Source organism: Hemicordylus capensis, chromosome 1 (assembly GCF_027244095.1).
Source record: "Hemicordylus capensis ecotype Gifberg chromosome 1, rHemCap1.1.pri, whole genome shotgun sequence".
Lineage (NCBI taxonomy): Eukaryota > Metazoa > Chordata > Lepidosauria > Squamata > Cordylidae > Hemicordylus > Hemicordylus capensis.
In genome coordinates this window covers 452,857,206-452,877,323 of record NC_069657.1, presented here as the reverse complement: position 1 = coordinate 452,877,323, position 20,118 = coordinate 452,857,206, and the positions used below count along the sequence as shown (strand labels likewise).

General features: G+C 44.3%; 1 protein-coding gene across 3 annotated transcripts in view; it reads left to right on the top strand.

Annotated features, from left to right (window-relative positions):
• The window catches only part of MSRA (methionine sulfoxide reductase A), a 316,176-nt gene that overhangs the window by 136,672 nt on the left and 159,386 nt on the right, over window positions 1-20,118 (top strand). For all 3 annotated transcript variants that reach the window (XR_008306842.1, XM_053248931.1, XM_053248940.1), the window contains exon 3: window positions 13,373-13,492. Coding sequence is in view for 2 of the 3 variants with exons in the window: in XM_053248931.1 (XP_053104906.1) it covers window positions 13,373-13,492 (120 nt within the window). In the remaining variant the exon portion in view is untranslated. The remainder of the gene's footprint in view (window positions 1-13,372; window positions 13,493-20,118) is intronic.

The following is a 20,118-nucleotide window of genomic DNA, read 5'->3' as shown; positions in this document are numbered from 1 at the left end:
TTGCCCCTGCACCCTCCCAGCCTGCTTAGGACGAGCGTGTGACTTGCCCCAGTATCATCTACATATCTCTGCACTGGGTGTTTTGCTCCCACTATTCTAGGAAGACTCTCAAGAATTTAACACTGCTACAGTATTTTGGGAGGAAGAGGAAGAGGAAGAGGAAGAGGAAGAAGAAGAAGAAGAAGAAGCTCTCACTGATATCAAATTATACTCCATGCGCACTAGATTAAGAGGATACAAGCAGAATCAATGAACACTAAATGTAAAATACAATCTGTTGCCATATTAAAAAATACCACTTGTTCTACCTTGGGAAAATAGGCCATAAAGACAGCATAAACGGGATCTACAAGGTCCTGGAGGACACACAGCCCACAGGCTCTGCAGTTGCATTCCTCTTTTCTTCATGAACAAAAACAGGAGGAAAAATACAAAAAGCTAAAGATGTGATCCTTTGAAATAGGAGAATGTAAACGCAGCTTCAATCAAGGACAGTCCCCCTTATTACTGCATAGTGTACTTCAAAAACTGTCCTTGGTAATGGCGCAGCGACTGCAAGTGTTTTGAAGGCATCTGGAGCCCAACTGCTTTGTTTCTCTGTGGCTCATGTAACCATTTGCCTAGTGCAAAATGAAAATATGTCAGATCAAAAATGGGAACATTTTCGATCAAAACCTTTTACTCTCCCTCTGTACTGGTGTAAATAATGATGGGTAAAGTAGACCGATCTCTTTTGAGAAAAAAGACTTTCTTTTGAGATATGAAGAAAATGCATTTGATCTTAAGAGTGAGAAAAGTCCCTTGGTTAAAGAAATATGCACAACAGAAGTTCAGTTCACATCTCCTAATGCAAATGTCATTTGTATCCTTTATTGCTGGACCAGTGATCCTCAACAGGATGCTCAGGGGTATTGGTTGCTGCCAAGCCCCAAACTGGTGCTGTCTGATAAAATCTGCTCACAAGCACTTCAGAGGGCTCACAGTTTATCAAATAGGAAACAAAGTTAATAAACATCCCTGCACAGCAACCGCTGGTGTTTTTCCTTCCCATCCTCATAAGAACAGCCCTGCTGCATCAGGCCCAAGGCCTGTCTTGTCCAGCATCCTGTCACACATAGTGGCCCATCAGATGCCTCTGAAAAGCCCACAGGCAACAGGTTAGGGCATGCCCTCTCTCCTGCTGTTGCTCCCCTGCAATTTGTATTCTCAGACATTTTGCCTGTGAGGCTGGAGGTGGCCTATAGCCACCAGACTAGTAGCCATTGATAGACCTGTCCTCCATGAATTTGTCTAAGCCCCTTCTAAAGCCATCCAAGCTAGTGGCCCTTGGCAGAGAAGGCCATAGATGAATTATGCGCTGTGTTCCTTTTGTCGGTCCTAAATTTCCCAGCCTTCAGTTTCATGGAATTCTAGTGTTCTAGTGTTGTGAGAGAGAAAGAAACCTTGCTCTCTGTCAACTCTCTGCACTCCATGCATAATTTTATACACCTCAATCATGTCTCCACGTAGTTGCCTCTTTTCCATGCTAAAGAGCCCCAGATGCTGCAGCCTTGCCTCATAAGGAAGGTGCTCTAGGGCCCTGATCATCTTGGTTCTCCTCTTCACTTTTCCCAGTTCTGCAATGTCCTTCTTGGTTCTCCCTCTTCACCTTTCCCAGTTCTACAATAACCAGAACTGCATGTAGTACTCCAAATGTGGCCACACCCTAGATTTGTATAAGGGCATTATAATATTAGCATTTTTATTTTCAATCCCATTCCTAATGATCCTAGCATGGATTTTTGCCTTTTTCACAGCTGCCATGCACTGAGTCCACACTTTAAATGAGCTGTCCACCACGACCCCAAGATCTCTCTCTTGGTCAGTCACTGACATCTCAGATCTGCTATATTTAAATAGGTTTTTGTTATTCCCCTTGATACTTCTAGCTATATGCTCTTTAAACTCTCTTTTTGCATCCCTTATTGTTCCCTTGCATTTCCTTTGCCAGAGTTTATATTCCCAAATGCGAGCGCTTGTCCACAAGGGAAACTGTTGGTGTGAAATAGGAGTGTGCGTGGAGCTGTCTCTGAGGTTTGGTTCGAATTAAAACCAGCCCAAATGGTCCGGTTTATTTGTCAAACTGATTTGCCCATAGGGAATAATGGGGCATTGAACCACACCATTATTCCCCATGGGTAGCACCTAGGCACACTAAAGCAGATTGGGCAGTAGGGCATGATGGGTTAACTCGCAAAAGAATTTGGTGATTTTAAAGAAATGTTTGAATTTTTTCTGGATATATGAATATAAATGGTATTAAAAGTGAAACAATCAAATGTATATAGTGATATGGATAAATGATATAAAGTACATCAATAAGATATAATGACCAAACATCAACAGACATATATACACATAAGAACAATAGAACAGTATAATATTGTGAACTATGTAAACACAACAGCTTTTCGGTAGTATTTACTGTTTCAGTAAACTTTTTCAAGTGTTCAAAAAAGCTCAGTTATTCTTCAAAATATGTCAATAGTGTCTTCCTTCTACTTCTGTGCTGAATAGTAGATCCTTCTCAATGAGAATCCGCAAGTCTTCTCCGACCACATGTGGGAGTGTTCAATGTAGTGTTCTCATCTTATATAAATAGCATCCCCACAGGGTTATCAAGGACCTGCCTCCTCAAAGGTTTCCAACAGATTTTGTTGATGTACTTTATATCTTTTATCCATATCACTATATACATTTGATTATTTCACTTTTAATACAATTTATATTCACACACACACACACACACACACACACACATATGTATGTATATAGTTGGTTCTTTGTTTTTAGTACATTATTGGCTCTGTTGTTTTGTTTTATGTTCTACAATTTAGATCTTTTACATTGTTAATTTTTTCTGGGTCGGTAGGTGAACCTTAAAAAAATTGCCTAATTGCCCAATTGTTTTGTGGGTTGATGGTAGGTAACACCTTTCATGCCCCACCACCCAACCTGCTTTGGTGTCACTGGGGCCTACCCATGGGGAATAAATGGGGTGGTTTGAGTCCCCATTATTCCCTATGGGCAAAACAGTGTGCACTGCCACACAAGTGGAACGCACACACCACAGTACAAAGAAGGGGAATCTTGCTTCCGACACAAAACATGGTACAAAACATAATCCAAAACAACAACAACAACAAAAGAATCATTGACCCAGAATCTGCCAGCCACAGTGCCAGGTGCCCACACTGCATCATTGGCACAATTTGCTCTCCCACACACTGACAATTATGACTCCATTGCAGCAGCAGCAGCAGCAGCACCTTTTGCAAGCATAGCCATAAGCTGAGCTCATCTAGAACAACAACCTCTTCAGCTACATTTTGTCTGAATGAGTACACCTTGCAATGCAGAATTCTGATTGCAGACAGAGAAGACCACCAGAGCAGTGGGTGAAGCACAACTTATTTTGTTCAAGGAGAGACATGGAGCTCTTCTCACAGCAATCACCAAGAAAATATTACACATACTAGAGAGCTGAGCTCCACTGTCTACCACAATACCATCTCACAGGCCATACCTCAACAAGTCTCGGGGAAGTCAGGCAACCAGGTTCTGCCTTTGTCCATCTGAGATCCAGCAAAATCAAATAGTTATCAGTCATAGCAGCAGCTGCAGCAGCACAGTAAGCATATCATAAGAACATAAGAACAGCCCTGCTGGATCGGGCCCAAGGCCCATCTGGTCCAGCATCCTGTTTCGCACAGTGGCCTACCAGATGCCACTGGAAGCCACAGGCAGGAGTTGAGGGCATGCCATCTCTCCTGCTGTTACTCCCCTGCAACTGGTACTCAGAGACATCCAAACAGCCAGACAATGATGACAAAAAGAAAACCACATAGTTACTTGATAAGAACTTGTCTTCTTTCTTCTCTTTGTGTCTGGGAGGGATAAGTTGGCCTCAGAATCAGCTGTGCTCTGGCTGTGCTGACAGCCTGCCTGTTAGGGCACCAGTACACACTCATCATGGGCCACATGCATGCTTGTCTGCTTGGGAAAAAAAGTTTAAAAAGAAATACTGTTATTATCCCAACAACTGGACTAAATTCAGTTCAAATCAGTTAGGTGGTCCACAAGTTAGACTGCCTCAAATGTTCATGCATGCACCATCTTGGATCGGGGTGGATGACAGGATTACAAACTATACCATTGAGGTGTCCCTGTGTGTCACTTGCTACAACTGTACCTAATTTGGTTCAAATTGGTTAGGCAGTCCACAAGTTTGCCCACTTGCACATCAAACATCCACTATCTTGGATTGGGTGTCGATGGCATCATCACAAATGACGCCATTGGGGCATCCCTATGTGTCCCTACAGCTGTCACATATTTGGTTCACCTCGGTTAGGCAGTTCACAAGTTAGCCCACTTGTGCCTCAAAAGCTTACGCATCTGCCATCTTGGATTGGGGTGTATGTGGATGACATCATCACAAACTACACTGTTGAGGTGTCCCTATGTATCCCTACAACTATACCCGATTTGGTTCATATTGGTCCAGGCATTGTGAAGTTGATAGGGGACACACACACACAAACACACACACACACAGAATGCTGGGTGATTTCATAAACCTACTAGAAAGTAGGCTAATCAGACCTACCTGCCATGGCGTCCGATTGGTGCTGGGCCTAAGTGCACCTGCCAGTCATCATAACAGGCCTGGCGGTGTGCCTGTGTTTCTGCATGTGTCAGCACCACTAACGGGCAGACTGTGACATATCTGGTTTATGCGTTGGCCAGGTTGAGGCAAGCTGATAGTGGTGTTGCAGTGGATGTGAGTGACCATGAGTCTTTCACCCTCCATGCGAAGCTCAGGATAACCCAGCAGGGGTAGGTTGACCTTCAGAAAGACCAGCTGCTCCGCTAAGCCTACATCTAAGCATGAGTGATGGGGTGTCACCACATCCCCAGCCATGGAGAACACCCTCTCACTATGGACACTGGTTGGCGGGCAGGAGATGATCTGTCTGGCAACCATCACCAAGTCTGGCCAGACTTGGCGACATGTTGCCCCAAACTGGATTGGCTTCATTTCCGGGACAGCCACCGCTGACTTCTGCAGGTTCTGCAGAACGGACTCCTGCTCTAGAGTGGGATCAGGTGTTCTGCAAGAGGGATCAGGTGTTCAGGTAGGTGGAGCTCACATTGCCTCTCCTGGAGCATCCACCTAGCCTTCTTGCTCTGGTGGAAGTGGCCTGCTATCTTGTGGCACTTCTCCACAAGAGCAGCCATGGCAGCAGTATGGCCTTCAGTGGGGAGGCCTCGATGTCGCCTGTCCTTAGCCTTTCTGCCATGTGGTCAGTGTCCAGCAGCTCCATGTGCAGCACAACCCACCTGGGCTTTGCTGTATGAGAAAGGCTGGCCACCCCACCATCAGTACATGTCCCATTTCTCTCCTGCCCTTACCAATGTACTGTGAGGGACAGGAAAGCACCATGCATCCCAATATCGGCTGGTCCACAGATCTGTAGTGAAGTGCGTGCTGGTGTCAGGCACTGCTGACTCTAGCAGCCCTGACATGATCTCCCTACATGTTCAGTATAGGGAGGGCGCCACCTGCCTGTGGAAGGTGGTGTGTAAGTGGATCTGGTAGTCCGGGGCAAGCAGTTGGAGCAGCCAGCGGAAGTCGGCGTCCTACACCACACGGAATGGCTGCTCGTCCAGAGTCATCTCCTGGATGGTCTGGGTGATGAGATTGGACTCTTGGCTGACTACACCCTTTGCCTGCTGACTGCACCCACTGCACAACTGGCAGCGTCCCTTGCTTGAGAGCAGGAGTACATACCTTGCTGCTGCTAGTCGAGGGCACACCAGGCCACCTAGCGCTGCCAGCAGGAGCAAGGACCCCTTGGTGATGCCATTGCAAGTGCCTCATCATTGCTGATGTCTCAAGACACTTAGGGTCCTTACCCCTGCTGACCTGTGCCCTCCAGTGGGTGCAGGCAGCATGTTTAAGATCTCCTTGGTGGAGCTCCAAGTGGCCCCATACCATGCTGCTGTTGGTCTTGGGCCATTTTTTTGGTGATGGTCGCTGGTCCCTGCTGGGGGTCACCAGCAGTACCACTCTCCATCCAGGGCTGAGAAGGTCGAGGAACAACCTACTCCTCCTCAGTCTCAGCAAGGGGTCCGTACCACCAATGGGGATTGAGGAGGATGGAGAGAGGGATCTGGCTGGGCTAGCAGCCATTAACACCTCCTCCTCCACTCCCACCAAGAGATGAGCTTCTTCCCTGATAGGTAAACCCCCCTGCCACTTCTATCTCAGCCTCCACAAGCAGCTGTGCTGTGGGAGCAGGTGGCACCAGACAGGTGAGCCTGTGCACAATGACCTCTAGAGGGACAGAGGCGACTTGGGGAGAAGGCCCCTCTCTGCCCTCGCCCCTGATCAGCATCACCCCTCCCTCTCCTTTCAACCCTGCTCCTAGTCCTGCCCTGCACTCTCTTGGAGGACATCCCTTCCCCTAAACTAGGATCTATCTATCTATCTATCTATCTATCTATCTATCTATCTATCTATCTATCTATCTATCTGTCTGTCTGTCCGTCCTATTTCTATACCGACTGATATGTATATCTCTAGGTGGTATATCTATTTAAAATACAGTACTCTAACCTAAAACCAAGGGGGGTGGTCACTCTGTAGTGGTGGTGTTTACCAATCTGACATCTACTTCTTTTGACCTCTTCGGCTGGAGTCTGACCAGGAGGGAGCTCAGGCGAAGCAGCACACACGGGCACTCAGCTGGCGGGGGTGGGGGAGGGCAGGTGGGGTCCAGCAGGTGGGCCACCCACTCATCCAAAAGAACAGAAATAAAAACAGCAACCAGTTAAGTCACTGGAGTGCTGTAACTTAAGAAAACAAAAAGTAGTTGGCACTGCAAAATAAAATAAAAAAATAGACAGAGATAATTCTCTGTCAAGGCCCAGCAAGAAGGCCCTGCAGCAGGGAAGGGGTCCAGCAGCAAAGTGGTGTGTGTGTGTTCCAGGAAAGCATGGGTCCAGCTGAGCAGGACAGGGGCCCAGCCAAAGCAAGGCAGCAGCCGCCGAGCAAGACAAGGCAGCTCTCTGGCTTCTAATACATTTTGAAACACCCTCCTTTTTGCTCCTCCTCCCTCTCCCTCCCTCTCCCAGTCAATGGGGCCAGAGTTGCCCTGACAACACTTGTTTTTTAATGACAAGCCAACCAGAGCAAAGGAGATTGCAAGCCAATTGGAAGGCAGTGGCAGAAAACCAATCAAGAGAGAAAACTAGTAAACACATCAGACAAAATGGTGGGCACCATAGATGTTCGAACTGTTGTCCAATTAGCTTCAATCGTGGACCAGCCACCCTTTTTTTGAGGCCAGTCTGGTTTGCGATTGAACCGATTTGGCACACACCTAGTGTGAAAAGACTTCTGAAAGGGCCTTGCTAATTTCAACCAATAGCCAGGTTGCCTGGAAAATGGAGGGTTGTGGAATCCAAAACACAGTTTTGCAGTCTTCTTTCAGTTGTTTCCGCCAGTGATGGATGCAGAATGTTCTGGATGTACATGTATTCTTAGATTGTCAGTGATATTGTCTCATTGTTTTTAGTACATTTCAACTGAATCTAAAGATAAGAGCTGGCCAGAGTGCATGATTTCAGTTTGAAGTTGGTTTCTGAAGTTTCAAAGGAAGGCCATGCCTGTGTGATCTGTTTGATGGCAGGTACGGCTTTGTTCTGTTAACTGAGCTTTCAAAGAAACTTTGAAATTGGCTGAAGGCAGCAGAGTTTCATTCCTATAAAGGACCTGGCCTAAAATTGTATGTGTGTGTAAATTGCATGTCGGAATGTCCGAATGAATTGATTCCCCAGAATTCGGTTGAAGAGCACTTCATGGTTTTAAAACAAACCCCGACAAGTAAGATTTGGGGACTATTAAACTAACACTGAAACGTTGTGCATGTTCAGGCTATTCTATTGAAACTATATGGATGAAAATAGGAATAGAAGAAGTTGTCTTATACTGGTTCCATCTACTGGATCCACCTAGCGAGTACTGTCTCCTTCAGCTAACTGTGGCTCTCCAGGGTCTCAGGCAGGAGTTTTCTAGAACTGTTATCTGAGATATTCTTACCTGGAGATGCCAGTTATTAAATTTAATACTATCTTCATGCAAAATGTGTGCTCTACCACTGAGCAGAGATGTGCACGAACCAGTTCGGAGGTCTTTTTACGGGCCTCCAAACTGGTTCAGTAGACCAGCGGTTCTGCCGGCTCAAAGGCAGGGTGGGGGATAGCTTTAAGGATGGGAGAGGGTGCACCCCCCCACCCCCACCGCTCTTACCCCTCTGGTGCTCTGTGTAAAAATAGTCTGGCGGGGCAGCAGCGTACCTCCTTGCTGTCCCATTGATTCTCCGACTGGAAGTGGCCGGAAGTGCCCAGCGTGTGCTTCCAGTCGGGGGGTCAACAGGGGGGCAAGGAGATATGCTGCCTCCTCACCAGACTATTTTTACACAGAGCATCAGTTGGGGAAGTGCGGCAAGGTGGTGGCGTAAGTGCACCATCCCCCATCCTTAAAGCTATCCCCCCCCCCATCAGCTCAAAGGGGGCTGGCTCCGTGCACACCACTACCACTTAGCTGTGTTTATAGAGGAGGCTGTGGTTTCTTTTGTTACTTCAAAAGTTGTGGGAATGTAGTCCCCTTTATTTTTACGTAAAACATCAGCTGAGACACATGAGACTAGCCTAATTAATATCCAAAGCAAATGGAAGTTTATTGATTCATTCTCAATCTTCTAACAAAGCAGACTGAGTATCTCAAGATATTTGCCAATCTCTTGGGACCTCCTAGCTTCCAAAGCTCTGGTTTCTCTTCCATGTACTCGTAGGGAAAGTCCTCACAGATCTCGAAATTGCAGACAACTCATCTCTTCAATTCAGAGTGTACAATTCAGAGAAGTACTTTTTCACACAACGCATAATCCACTTGTGGAATTCTCTGCCACAAGATGTGGTGACAGCCAGCAACCTGGATGGCTTTAAGAAGGGTTTGAATAACTTCATGGAGGAGAGGTCAATCAATAGCTACTAGTTGGAGGGCTGTGGGCCATCTCCAGCCTCAAAGGCAGGATGCCTCTGAGTCCCAGTTGAAGGGAACAGCAGGAGAGAGGGCACACCCTAAACTCCTGCCTGTGGCTTCCAGCAGCATCTGGTGGGCCAATGTGGGAAACAGGATGCTGGACTAGATGGGCTTCCTTGGGCCTGATCCAGCAGGGCTGTTCTTATGAGTGTTGGGTTTTTTTCTGTTCCTGTGCTTTTTTTTTTTTTTTTTAGTATTTTAAATTATAAGCTGTGAGCCTGAAAAATAACCCCTTCTTTCTTCAACCTGAACTGTAAAACAGATGATACCACAGAACACATGAAGGCCACTTGTGGCTTTAAGAAAGAAAACAAGGAAGAAACTTTTCATTACTTCTGTATGAAGCCTTTTAGCTTACTTGTTTGGTTAATGATTGACAGGAAAACAGCACACAGGAAAAATAGATTCAAGACTGCTCCTGTTGTGCTGATACCCCACTTGCTATTTAATTTGTTACCTGCTAGGGGAGCTTTCAGCTTCCTGGAGAGAATTCTCAGGCTAGTGTTCATATGCCATATTTTTATATGCAGATATTTGCTAACTCCTACCTGCAGATCGTGACTATTGAGAGCTCTGCTGAAGTCAGTGGGATTTTGCTGAGTAGAGACTCTAACTTATTTGGCTAACTGGCCATGTCGGTGAATGAATACTTCATTTTTATGTGCACTTTGAATATTATTTGCATGCATAAATTGGCTAGCCTGAGAGGTTTTCCCCCCTTCCTGAATGATCTCTAATTTAGTTAATTATTGCTCTGCCACCTTTAAAGATTGCAGATGCCAGGAAGCAGAACATTAAATGAATGTTTGCCATTAATACAAATTATTGTGTTTTGACAGTTTGCTAATCAGCTAAAAGAAAACTATACTGTAAAAATATGTACAATTGCCATTTAACCAACGGTAGGGATTTTACATGAATGGGAATTCTCTTCACTAAAGGTTGCACATTTTGAAGCCAGAGATACTTTTGGTAAAATGGGCCAAATCAGCTTTTATTTATACCCATGTTATTAGGAAGAATGATTTTCTGAGATTAATATACTTGAAAAAAATCTGGAGGGGGGAAAAATCTAACCATCATGTGGTAAAGAGATATAATTTCTCTTTAGATTGTTTAAGTTTACAGTCCTGGAACCAACCTCAGGTTCAAAGTTATGTTGCATCCAGAGGCTCTTTTCCCCACGGTCCTTGGGGGTATGGTCCATGGCCTCCATGGCCTCCATGGCCTCCTGCCTCCGGGGGCGGGGGCTCCCAAATGTTCGGGGGGGGCTCCTAGTACTAATAAGTATGTGATCATTATTCTCTGCCCCACTCTCAGAGGACTGAGTTGGAAAACGTTAATGGGTTCACCTGACTGAATAGTAGCCAATATGTGTGACTTCCTCCCTAGCGGAACATTTGCACATTGCCAAATCTCTCCTATTAAAATTGTAAGAACCTTGGAGGTTGATTAACACTTTAGGATTTGTGCTTGCTTTTTAAAACTCAGCCAAAAAATATTTGGAAGCAGAGAAATGCAGGGAGACACACAATCCTACGAGCATAGTTAACTTCTGTCTTTATGTGTAGTGGAGGTTAACCTTCGGAGCATGAAGGAGGGAAGGGATCTGGATTCTGACGTGCAAACCACGAATGGCTTTTAAACAGCTCTCCGTGCCACAAAAGAGTTAATGAAGAAATGCAGCCTCTCTATCCCTTTTTCATGCTGATAAATGTAATCGGGTTTTAAGGCAAGAATCCAGCCAAGCATGCTAAACTTCTAGGGCAGAGTGTTTGCGATTGTGTGCAGCAAGCGGGGCTGAATGCAAGTGACTCGATCCACTTGTTCCTCAGCAAACGGTGAGCACCATGTGGCACGGCGCTGCACACCCTGTAGGAAACATGGAAATTAGTTGACTGACGGCAGCTTGGTCCCTGCGGCTGGATTGGAGGGTGGGATTCCAGGTTGCCACGGATGGTGAGAGATGAAGGCATCTTGTTGTGGCCCAGGAGTCACACGCTTGGCAAATCTGAGGAGCGTGTGCTCCGTAAGCGCTTTTCCTGTTTCCATGTGCCCTTTCCTTGACCAGGCAAACCTCATTCTATGCCTCTGAGCTGCTTCTAGACTAGGAAGACCTGAAGATCATGCAAATAGTTTCAGGGCACATGACCTTTGCGATTCGTGTTTCATGCCCTTCAATTGCTGAGGCATGAAAATAGGTAGGCCTGTGTCACTCACTCTCACTCTGAAACTGGCAAGCCATATCCCCTAATTGGAAGGCAGCAACCTCAGCACTGGTAGGGGTGGCCTTCAAATAAGAATCCATAGACTTAACTCTTCCCCAGCCTAAGTAAGCCTCATGCACACACTCTCCAACTTACTCAAAATTATTTTAATGCTCACAACCACCAGTCGTCTCCCCGCCCCCTTCTTTCTCATTTGTATACATTCTTCATTTTCTTACACTCCTAATCACATTCTACTGACATACACAAATCTCCAGCGTATTCTGGTGTAAAAAGTGCATTCAGCTAATTTAAGTGACAGGATTGTCCATGCAAAATGTTCTGGTGTAAACATGTTTTGGTCTAAGAAATACTGTAGTGCATTGCAGCTTATTTTGGGGGAGGGGTGGCTCGAGGGGTGCGGGGGCCTCATGGGAGGGGTGTGTGTGTAACAATCATCTCTCTCCTCCCCTAAAGAGTGAACCGGAAGTGAACCCTGTCCTGACTGATAGGCAATGACCTCTGGGGATCAGCCACTCAGCACATAGTGGCCGGGACATAGAGAGCCAGAAAGTGAAGGCTGTCTTTGTTCTCAGAAGGAGCCAGGAGGGAAATGGGAGAGGACAGGCAGAAGGCCTAGTGAGTCCCAGCAATGAAATCTTGTTACCTTATGGTCAGCAACCCACCTGGAGAATCCTCTTATGGAGGGACATCTGCAGATCCTTGAAAGACAGGATTGTAGGAAGCTTGAATTCTCTCCTGGAGTTTGTGGTGAGTTCAAGGGGAGAGGAAGCCAAGGGCTTTTTAGCTTCAGAAAGACTTAGACAGGGAATTATGTGATAGCTAGCCTGCGTTAAGACGATTTGCTTTCCTTTTTGTGAGATATGCAAATCCTTACAACTGGTTTATTGTGTTTTTATTTGTAATGTATCAAACTAAGAGAAACTGAGCCTCTGCCCTTTCTTTCCAACTAGGGCATTGCAAAAGTCTCTGTAACCTTTTCGTATTTTCTTACATTTATGTTATTTGCAGTTGGGTATCATTTTTAAAGTGTGCTACCCCAATATTGTCTGAGGGTGCTTTTTGAACTATTCTTGCAAGTACTGAGTGTTTCTGTTACCTGTAACTAATAGCTGAGGGAGCCTCAGACTGAAGCAGTCTGTAGTATTCTGACTAAAGTTTTTCTCTTTTTGTTTGTTGTATTTTACCTGCCTCTGAGTGGATTTTTAACTCAGGAAAGGGGTTTTACTCTGGTGCAAACATGTCTCAAGTTCGATTGTTTAGCAAATCACTACCAAGTGTTCTCTTCACGTGTAGGCTGCATCTGTGCTTGCTTATTTTAAAAAGACATAATTTATCTTTGTAGCATCTTGAAGACTAGCTCATTTTTGTTTAGGAGCACAAATTAAGCTTTTGTAGACCACAGTCTGTATTGTCAGATGCTTGAAAACCTACTTATTGAAGAGATTGGTGATGCTTTAGTGTAAGGTGTTTGGGGTTCATGTTCATTTCTTAGAAAAACAAACCTTCATCTCAACAATGATGTCACACCATTTTGCAAGTTCAACATTAAATTTTATTCCACTCATTTTAGTTGACAACGAAGAAGAAGAAGACCAAGAAAACCCAGCAGAATAAACTGCTGTATATCTGGTGGTTCTCGTTTTTAAACCCTTTAACAGCCTGAGTCCTGCATATCTCTGGAAGCACCTCTTTTGATATGTTCTTCCCTTGTTCACTTAAGCCATCTAAGGTGGTTTTGCTTTGCATCCCTTTCATCATTGTTAGGAGATCTGAGAGAGTGTTGCATGACACTTATACTGCAGAATGCTCTCCTCTCAGACACTCATTGGATACCCTTGTTTCATGTTTTCTGCCACCAGTTGAAATGCTTATAAACTTATTTAAATCTTTTTTATAAGTCAGTTTGAGTACTATGTTTTCTGAGTGGAAACGTGACATAAGTAGCTTTTTTTTTTTTTAAGAGCCATGCTTCTTGTTTTGTTTCATGCAGGCATGGGCTGTTTCTGGGGGGCAGAAAGGAAATTTTGGAGGCAGAAAGGAGTCTACTCAACTCAGGTTGGTTATGCAGGAGGACACACCATGAATCCTACCTATGAAGAAGTCTGTTCAGGTAGGACTGTTTTTTCATGTGATGGAAGCCTTTTCTTGGAGTATTATGAAATTAAAATAATTGTAGGGGGTTAAAAATAATTTACACAAACAAGGATTGAGGCTCTTCTATTAATTAATTAAATCACTTAATTTAAAAATGCATATCTTGCCTTTTTGTCAGAAAACATCCATTTGTCAAATGGACAAAATAGGTAAAATAAGCACAAAAAGTGCTTACCAACTCAAAAAACAAAATACAGGAACTGTTATATATAAATGTAGATATAAACACTTTGGAATAGAACAGTCTAAGTGTGCAGCTTGTATACTTGGTTTAAGTGGTGTATGCTTGCAAGGAAAAAGTAGAGGCAGGAGGGGGAGAAAACCCCTCCTCATCCAGGCACTGTGGCTGGCATCCTGACCAAGAAAGCTCTTGTGGAAGGATGTTGCATTAGTGTAAAGTTGTTGTGCAACTAGCTACTTGCATGAAGCCTGGAGCGTGCGTTTCAGACTAACGTTGTGCTACCTCAATTATGCTTCTGCATGCTTGCATCTCTAACTTGTTTTAAAGGGAACTCTGATGCAAGAGTGCAATTGTGCAATTCTACAGAGCTCTGTGTTTTAGTGCAGTGATGAGATCTTGCACTAATGCAGCTTTACTTGTTACACAAGTGCTTCGTTTGGATGTAAGCCATTGTTTTTAAATAGTCTGGGATTTAAAAAAAAAGAATTCTGCACAAACATTCTACATTTTTGCTTTGTAAGAAAAAGAAATGCTTGGCAGGCAACCAGACAAAGTTCAGGTGCTATGTGAGAACTGCTGCTGCTGAGTTCCTGACTAAAACATCACTGGCACATGCATGGGGGGTGAGGAGGGAATTTTGGCCACCTCCCCTTTCCCTGGAAGTGCCCTCTGCCACCTGAAAATATGTCCCTGAGGGCTGCATGATGCTCAGGTAACCTTTTCGGATGGCATAGAGCACTTTAAGGCGAAGGGGAGGTTGTCGAAACTTACTCTCTTGCATGTGATTCCCAGTGCTGTGTTTTGCAAACACATCATCAGCATTGGTGTTTCTCACATAGCACCCATGCTTTGTTAGCCTGGATGTTGGCCACTGTGTACCGTTGACATGAAAACTCATGTCTTAGTAAATCACTGACTTTCTCAAGATAGTAGTCTTCAACCTTTTCAGACCTGTGATCTGCTTTTAATCCCAGTCAAGAACAGGAGACAAGTTTTATCCTTTATATACAGTATCTGTCTTTCTCCTTTGGTAATGGGTAAGTGCAAAAGAGTTCTGTGCCTTTAACAGTGGTATAGACAAAAAACATTTGGAATGCGACGGTGAGGAAATATCTCTTCTACATAATTGCGAGAGATGATTAAATAAATCGTCTCTGTCTTTCTTAATTTTGCATCTGGTCACCCTTTGTTTGATTTTATATCATTCTAAATATTTATATACCGTCCACAATTCTTGTCTCTGAGTGGTTTACAATAAACAACACAGATTTTTACAAAATTGAAACGTTAAAGCAATTTAGCATTTTTTAAACAATGATAAATTCTATAAGTCTAATTAAAAGCCTAAATGAACAAATGCATCTTAACAGCACTTTTAAAAGCTGTCAGAAATGGGGAGGCTCTTATTTCAGCAGGGAGCACATTCCAAAGCCTCGGGACAGTTTTTCTGTGCCTTTCTCTCTCTCTGTCATTATCTTTTAAAAATAACCAACTCTCTAAACCCAAAGGAATAAAATATGGGGAAATGATGCAACTGGTAGGGGTATGAGCCACTTGTGAGTCCTAATCCTCTGGCTGAAGACAAATGTCTCAATGTGCTACAGACGACTTCCTTGCCCCAGTCCAGTGAGTTCTGCAGGCAAAGGAATTTCAGCCCGGGTCTTCCAAAGCAATCACTTGGGATAGCACTGTTCTTAGAAGTGCAAATGAAGCCCTTCTCAGGGTCTGGGCCACTGGAGCTGTGGATCTTGGGTCTGATTCATCAGGGATGTAATTAAATCTTGGAGCATACCGCTCAGATCATGCAGATAACAATTTGGGGCAACAGCATATCTTGGGCTGGCTCAGAATGTTCCTTAAGTAGAGATGAGGGGCTTTGGTATTCTGGACTGCCGAAGTATTTTTTCATCTTCCAGCTCAAAACAGTATCTTCCATTATATCCACAGCATACTTGAACCCTTTCACAGATGTGTTTGCCTCATTTTAATAGTCATATGTCTTGGCCATGCTCTTATGGAATTGGCAAGATGGGTTCTGTGTGCCATTGAAGGAATAATCGGGCTGCTTCAGATTCCTGAAGCTGATGAGTACTCTGATATAGGGAATTATTTTTACATCACAGTAAATTGTCCTACAGATGCAAATGTGAAAAGACATTTGCAATGGATAAGTGTTTTGATCTATTTCCAGTGCATTTGACTCAATAGGCAAATACACATTTTTTTGGCAAGCATTATGTGAAACTCGTGATGTTCATTCACTATGAAATAATCTCTTCATAGTTTGCTTACAGATGTTCAGAACAATTCTTTGTTTATCAGTGTATTCGTAAGTGATTTGAAATCTGCACATCTCAAGTGGAACTGAAATCTGATGGAGGGAAAAATGACTTGGTGGTTCATCAGTTGCTTTGCTGTTTACCCCCTCCCCATTCACACATACCACAATTTGTGTTACATCTGCTGCTGCCTGACAGCACACTCTGGGGGCAGAACCCTTCCCACTTGGGCTTGTCACAGGTCCCCACCCCCCAGGGACAGCAGGGTCAGGAGCAGTAGAGAGCGGCAGGTGGGGAGGAAACTTTATCACCACATCTCCCCGGTGTCTCTCTTTGTTGTTCTATCACAATAATTTTGTATCGAGTAGTATATTTTTCATTTTGTTTTCCACTCTGAATGTGATTTAAAAGGAAAGCAGGATTTTAAAAAAATGCTAAATACAGAAATCAGTACAGTTTCCTTGAAATCAGAATGTTTTTACATTCTATAAAGTAAAAGCTACCCCTGCTAACTGGGCAAAGAGGCACCTTTTACCATGGTGATTCTCTTTATTTAGCAGGGGGAGAGTAACTGGCCCTCTCCACCCCCAGCACAGTACTTCCAGTGACTGTTGCTGGTGTGTGTCTTATGTTTCTTTTTAGATTGTGAGCCCTTTGGGGACAGAGATCCATCTTATTTATTTATTATTTCTCTGTGTGGACCGCCCTGAGCCATTTTTGGAAGGGCAGTATAGAAATAGAATAAATAAATAAATAAATAAATAAAATATCTGATCAAAACCTGGGTATGTAACAGTGTATATATATGCAGTAAATAAATGTATGTAATTTTCTGGCATTTAGAGTAGGTTTTTTAGAAGTTGTATGAGAGGGAGCTTGGGTCTTGAACATTCTTTGTCGTAGTTATGAACACAAGGAAAGTCCTTTGCTTGGCCCGTGTTTAATCTAGTCACCCCCAACACTGTCTTAACAGCTGTCAGTTTATCTGTAATATGCACGAGTGAGATTTGAAAATTAATAGCAATTTAAATGTATTCAGCCTGCATTTAGCTCTACTGAGTCATTTGACAAATTGTGCCAGTCACACGATTAACTTTTTTGAGGTGCACCCCTCATTCTGGAAACCTTGTGTCCTTTGGGGGATGATTCTTAATTATGACACTGTTTTCGTTTCATGCCACACACCATCCTATTGGTCATCTGGCAGGTCTCTTATGATTGTTCATTTACTTAAAAGGTTTATTATTATTATGCTATTTACACACAGTCTACAAACCGCCCTGAGCCATTTTTGGAAGGGCGGTATAGAAATCGAATTATTATTATTATTATTATTATTATTATTATTATTATTATTAGTTATTGACTGGATTTGGTATTTTGATTATCGGGCTCTTTCCAAGGGTCTAAGATAACTAAAGAAAAATTAAAGATATCTTCGTAGAATTTGTGCTGTCCCGAGTAGTGTGGTCTTCTGTAGTTGATGTGTTGTAATTTTACCAATGCCCAAAGTGTCAATATTGTGTTCTAGTTCTTTGGGTACTGCACCAAGGGCACCAACATCTATTGGCACCACTATTGTTTCCTTTTTCCAGAGCTGCTCAATTTCAATCTGAAGGTCCTTGTATTTAGTTATTTTCTCCAGTTGTTTTTCATTGACTCATCTATCCCCTGGGATTGCAATATCAGTGATCAGAACCTGATTCTTCTCGATTACTGTCAGATCAGGCGTATTGTGTGCTAAATGCCTATCAGTTTGCATTCAAAAATCCCAAAGGAATTTTGCCTCTCCATTTTCTGTGACCTTCTCAATAGGATGATTCCACCAGTTCTTGCTTGCTGGCAATTTGGAATTCTTGCAAAAATTCCAGTGGATCATAGCAGCAACTTTAAGTGGAGTTATGGGGCTGCTGAATTCCCCATTATTCCTTATGGGGGGGAGGAAGCTTAAAGGCACGGAAACTCTTAAAAAATCACCCCTTTTACCAATTTATTTGAAATCTGGGTGGTATCAGGCACACATTGGGGCACTACCACCTGACCACTTCTTCTGGCCCTAGAACCCCTTTTCTGCCCTGAATCTGTCCCAAAGACATGTCAACTTCAAAAATTCTTTTTAAAAACCCCCTTTGCCCAATTCCTTTGAAATCTGGGTGGTAGCTTCCTTGCACTCATTGGGCACAACCAACCACCACAACCAGCTCTGGGCCACCCTAGTGCCCCCCCCCGGGAGTTATAACTAAGGCTGCTGAAATCCCCATTATTCCCTCTGGGAAAAGGCTTAAAGATGCTTTAACTTCAAAAATCATTTAAAAATCAGTCCTTTGCCTAATTTCTTTGAAATCTGGATTGTAGCTTCCTTGCACCCATTGGACACTACCATCCACCACAACCCACTCTGGGCCGCCCTGGTGCCCCCCATGTGGATCTATAAGGCTGCTAAAATCCCCATTATTCCCTACGGGGAAAAGCTTAAAGATGTGCCAACTTCAAAAATTATTTTAAAAGCACCCCTTTGCCCAATTTCATTGAAATTTGGGTAGTAGCTTCCACCCATTGGGCATTGCAGCCTTGGAGAAGTTGCTGCCAGTATGAGTAGACAGTACTGAGCTAGATGGACAATGGTCTGACTCAGTATATGGCAGCTCTATCTTTTAAATCATCGGGGGGGGGATGTATGCTCTGAACCGGGGCCTGGAGGCTGTTCTGGACTGGATGGGGGCAAACAAGCTGAAACTTAATCCAGATAAGACAGAAGTGCTCTGGGTTGATAGAAGGGAAGAGAGCTGGTCTTGTGGTAGCAAGCATGACTTGTCCCCTTAAGCTAAGCAGGGTCCCCCCTAGTTGCATACAAAAGGGAGACTAGAAGTGTGGGAAGAGCATCTAGGTTCCAAGTTCCCTCCATGACATCTTCAAGATAGGGCTGAGAGACAGTCCTGCCTGCAACCTGGGAGAAGCCGCTGCCAGTCTGTGTAGTTAATACTTAGCGAGATGGACCTATAGTCTGACTTGGTATATGGAAGCTTGCTATGTTCCTAACTGATCATTCGAATAATGAGGTCAATCTGTCTTGGACAGGGTCACACTCCCTCTGAAAGACAACATCTACAGCTTGGGTGTGCTTCTGGACCCAGTGTCCTTGGAGGCGCAGGTGGCGGCGGTGTGCAGAAGCGCCTTTTACTAACTACAGCTGGTATGCCAGCTGTGACCCTATTTGGAGAAGTCGGACCTGACCTCAGTCACTCATGCATTTGTAACATCCGGATTGAACTACTGCAATGCGCTCTGTGTGAAGCTGTCCTTGAAGACTGTTTGGAAGCTTCAGCTGGTCCAGAATGCTGCTGCATGGATGCTCGTGGACACAAGTCGCTTCATGTGTATCACACCCACCCTGCGTCAGCTTCATTGGTTACTGGTCTGCTTCCAGGCTAGATTCAAGGTGCTGGTCTTGACCTTTAAAGCTCTGCATGGCTTGGGGCCAGGGTACCTGTTGGTAGGGAGGTGCACAAATTGATTTTTTCATTTAGATTTGTTTCTGAATCAAATCAACCCCTGATTTGTTTTGGATCCAAATCCCCCCCCCCCCGAATCACCCCAGATTCAATTTGTACTAGAATTTTCCAAATCTGAATCAATTCAGGGCAAAAAGGGGTCCCGGGAGCAAAAGAGTGGGGTGGGTGGTAGTGGCAGGAATCTCTTTCAGCCTTATCCTGGACATGCCAAGGAGGGAACTTGGACCTTAGATGCTCTTCCCAGAGCAGCTCCATCCCCTAAGGGGAATATCTTACAGTGTTCACATGTGGTCTCCCATTCAAATGCAACCAGGGCTGACCCTCTTTAGCTAAGTGGACAAGTCATGCTTGCTACCACAAGACCAACTCTCCTCTGTGGCACAGTATATCCCTGTGGCACCCCATAGGTCAAAGGACAAGGGGTGGACCAGGCATCTCCCAGCACCATCTTCTGAATATGACCCTCCAGGTAGGAGCAGAGCCACCATATAACTGTGCCCCCAAGTCCCAACCCGGAGAGACGTCCCAGAAGGATACCATGGTTGATGGTATCGAAAGCCACTGAGAGGTCTAGGAGAATCAACAGCCTTCTTTTTGTTCAGATCAAAGC